The 4080-nt window shown below is 29.0% G+C and overlaps 1 protein-coding gene across 1 annotated transcript; it reads left to right on the plus strand.

Moving 5' to 3' along the window:
• Positions 1 to 2149: 2149 nt before the first annotated feature.
• On the plus strand, positions 2150 to 3749 carry LOC108851776 (transcription factor bHLH19). Its single transcript, XM_018625243.2, has 3 exons — positions 2150 to 2659; positions 2811 to 3191; positions 3323 to 3749. The coding sequence occupies exons 1-3, from the start codon at positions 2219 to 2221 to the stop codon at positions 3389 to 3391; spliced, it is 891 nt and encodes a 296-aa protein (XP_018480745.2). The 5' UTR covers positions 2150 to 2218; the 3' UTR covers positions 3392 to 3749.
• Positions 3750 to 4080: the final 331 nt, after the last annotated feature.

Raw genomic sequence — 4080 nt, forward strand, 5'->3', positions numbered from 1 at the left:
TATGAAGTTTAATAATTTTTTATTTTAAAATTACTATTTTGAATTACTAATGAAAATGTTTAGTATAAAATGATACATATTAAATTAAGAATATTTTTAATATATTTGAAAAAAAAAATTAATATATAAGAAAGCTCTAAAAAGGTTAATTAGAAATATCATTAATAAATAATGATAAAACTTATAATATTCATTAATTTTTGGTGAATTTATTGAAAAGAATGGTAAATGCGTAATTTAGGAATATGTATTTTATGCTCACTGGTTCTGTAATTCTCAATTAGTATTTTTTAAATATATACCTGAAAGTATTTGTAGAAGCTTCTTAATTCAGAGAATTGACTAATAATTGATTAATACTTATATTAGGAGGTATAAATTTTGAGTTTTACTAAAAGGTAAAATTATACAAAATAATAGAGAAAATGATTACAATTTTTTTTAGTATGGTATAATTAATACTGTTAAGCATGATTGCATAAAATATTCAGAATAGTGTAGTTAGACATGAATTTTTATAATACATTTATAATTATTCAAAGTAAAATCTTTTTTTTTGTCAACGAAGTAAAATCATTTATAATAATTTGTTATAACATGTAATTAACAACATAATTATCCGGCAATAAAAACATACTAAAAAGTATTTATTAGTTAATTATTTATAATTTTCTGATGCATACAATCATTATCAACATTAAATACTTTTGTACAACCGATAATTTGCATATTGGACCAATGTTGATATATCTTGAGCCAATGAAGGCTGTCGACATTTTATTTATAGTGGCACATGAGTCTTGTTGAACCGCAGTTTCAGTTTAGGTTTTCTACTTCGGCCTAGGTTAATGGGTCTTTAAAATTTAGGGTTATACTCTCACTACGTGTCAACCAGTACACTAACCAATAGAACGGTTAATAAATCACATATATACATGTGGTTGTACTTTGTTCTTTCAGTTCTTAGAATATCTCCAAATCTATTCTATTTCTATTTAATTTATTTAAAATAGAATTTAGAATTAAATTTAATTTAACCTTATTATATTTTCTATTCCATAATAAAAAATTAAGTCTATTTTGTAAATTGAATAATACATTTTTTGTTTGTTTATTGCACTATTTTTATTAAAAAATAAAATTAATTTGAAGTAAAACTAAAATCTATTGTAGATTTGCTTCATTTTAAAGATAAAGATAAAGTTTTACATTGGAAATGGTTTTATTCATTTTCTTAATTCAGTCATAGCGATTAAGATACTTTTTAAAGTTACACTATTAGCATTAACCAGTAAAAACGTAAAAAGCTAAAAAAAAATGTAAAAAGCTCAATATTAATCTTGTTTAATTACAAGAAACTTAAAATATCAATTTCTTAAAGTGATGCTATATCTTCTTTTTTCTTTAATTTACATCTTCTAGTTCCCCGCACAGAAACGATGATAAATTAATGCAAAAGCCTTGCTTTTGTTCAAGAAAGAAAAAGCCTTGCTTTTGTTCAAGAAAAAAAAGCCTTGCTTTTTGTTTTGTTTTCTTGTTCTAGCTATAAGTCATGTTTGGTTAAACACTTAAACTTGATCAGGTTGATTAATGTTATTCGGTTGTTTTCTACAATTCCGTTCATATGGACACAGCCCCCTCTTAAATTAACTAAAGAATCTTTAATCTTAATAAGTATGCATTCTATTCTAGTCAGGAGCTTCCCTTAATATTTAACACGTCCAGTATCTGGATTATACCAAAAAAATCTCTGTTAATAGAGGGAAATATATCATCCACTATACGTGCGTTATGCATGTGTTCGTATTTATGAAAATAAGATTAAAAACCAAATCTATTATTAAATTCTATATAGTTTTTTATTCAATAATTTTTTTAAAAAAATATGGCGCCGTTTTTTCCTTACTTGTTGACGCGGCAAACATCTCAGACCTCTAGAAACCAACAAATTATGCAAACAATAAAAAGACCACTTATAAATTCAATCATATCATATAATTTATTTCGATCAGTTACATCACGTGTTATGCATTATGTCTGGTCAACGTAGTAAAGGAGTGGAAAAATAAAAAAAAGCTATGCCGCGTCTAGTTGTCAATATATAAAGTAGCACCTGAAAACACTTTCTTTTCGCAAACCTTTAGGACAAAACAACAAACACATCTCTCGATTTGTCTTTACAATCTTGTCTTGACTTCGGTTCTTGCTCAATTCCGACATGGATGCAGACTTCTTCTTAACCGACTTCTCACTTGAAAACATCGATTTCGACTTTAATACTTACGAAGAGATGAATGTAACACCTGTTGAAGCGAGCATGCATACACAAAGAGCTCAGTTTTCATCAAATTTTCATCATCAAATGCATCTTGATTTCCTCAAAGGGAAGCCAAACCCTGCGGAGAAGGAGATGATGAAGATCAACAACAAACCACGAGTTATTTCTTTCGATTTCTCTAGTAATGTTTCTTCTTCTACAGCTGAGGAAGACATTATTATGGATCGATTGGCTAGCTGTGGAAGCAAAAGAAAAGCATTTTCTTCTACCACAAGATCTCCTGTTCTCGCCAAAGAACATGTAATAGCCGAGAGAAAGCGTCGTGAGAAGCTGTCTGAAAAATTCATTGCCCTCTCAGCACTTCTTCCCGGTCTTAAGAAGGTACTATCTAGAAACAAACTTAAAGTGTTAATATTAGTGATAAATATTGTACTTTCGTTTTTATTATAAATCTTCAGTGTGCGATTTTTTAAATCAATAAGTTATTGTCAATTGATTTTGAGAATATTCAACATCTTATTTTGTTTTTCAGGCGGACAAGATTACGGTTCTTGATGACGCGATTTCACGTGTGAAACAACTCCAAGAACAAATAAGAAAACTCAAGGAAGAGAAAGAAGCAAGAAGAGAAATGGAATCCATGATTCTTGTGAAGAAATCTAAAGTGTTCATCGACCAGGAACCTCACCAATCATCTTCTTGTTCTTCATATCATGAGAAGTTTGATCAACCGTTGCCAGAAATTGAGGCTAAAGTAGTCCAAAAAGAAGTTTTAATCCGAATCCACTGCAAGAAGAGCAAAGGGTGCATGATTAACATACTAAACACAATTGAGAATCTTCAATTGCGCATCGAAAATAGTATTGTATTGCCATTCGGAGACTCCACCCTGGACATCACAGTCCTTGCACAGGTGATGCATCTAACAACAATTCTCATTTGCAAATGATATATATTAAATATCATAGTCGATGTATTGTCAGTTATCTAAATTGATGTTTATATAAAAATACTAACAAAATAGTTAATATTTTTCTATTTCAGATGGGGAAAGATTTTTCAGTTTGTGCACTTGAGGATCTTGTAAGGAACTTGAGACTCTCAATGGCTTAGTCCTATTTCAAGTTTTAGTAACTGACTACACATTAATGCCAATAGTTCAGCTGTGGAGTTTGAAACGACACCATTTACCTCGATTTGCTGCCGTTTTACAGTTGTTGTATCACTCTTTAAAGTTTTTTTTCACATGTGCAGTATCACGTGTGTTTGGTATATATATTTTTTTTTCATGTGTGTTTGGTATATTTTGGAGGCAGAGTTATTGTCTTCCTCAGGTGTTGAAACTAAAGGGGTTATTTTCCAGAACGACCATTGAGCATTAATGTAAATTGGTACCTTATGTTGTTGAATATTGCCTTTCCATCTGTAATTAAATAAAGTAATCAAAAAGGATATTTACTTTGTTCCATAATATGATGATTTTAACTAGAAGCACGAAGATTAAGAAAAAGTATTCTTATTAAAATTTATCTAGATTAGATATAGGCTGCAACTGAATTGTTAATTTTTGGAATGGAATTATGTGGAATGGCTTATTCCATAAATTTTTTCACCATTTGTAAAGAATGAAATGGAATACTCATTCCACCAATTCCAAAAATAAATAGATAAAATACAAAAAGAATCATTCCATAACAAATTTGATCATGAATGAAAGGAATGAATTTCATTCCATTTTTTGCTCATTCTTATCATTCCATATTTTTCAATTCCAAAAATTCCAAATTGTTTTACCAATTACA

Source organism: Raphanus sativus, chromosome 4, assembly GCF_000801105.2.
Source record: "Raphanus sativus cultivar WK10039 chromosome 4, ASM80110v3, whole genome shotgun sequence".
NCBI classification, from domain to species: domain Eukaryota; kingdom Viridiplantae; phylum Streptophyta; class Magnoliopsida; order Brassicales; family Brassicaceae; genus Raphanus; species Raphanus sativus.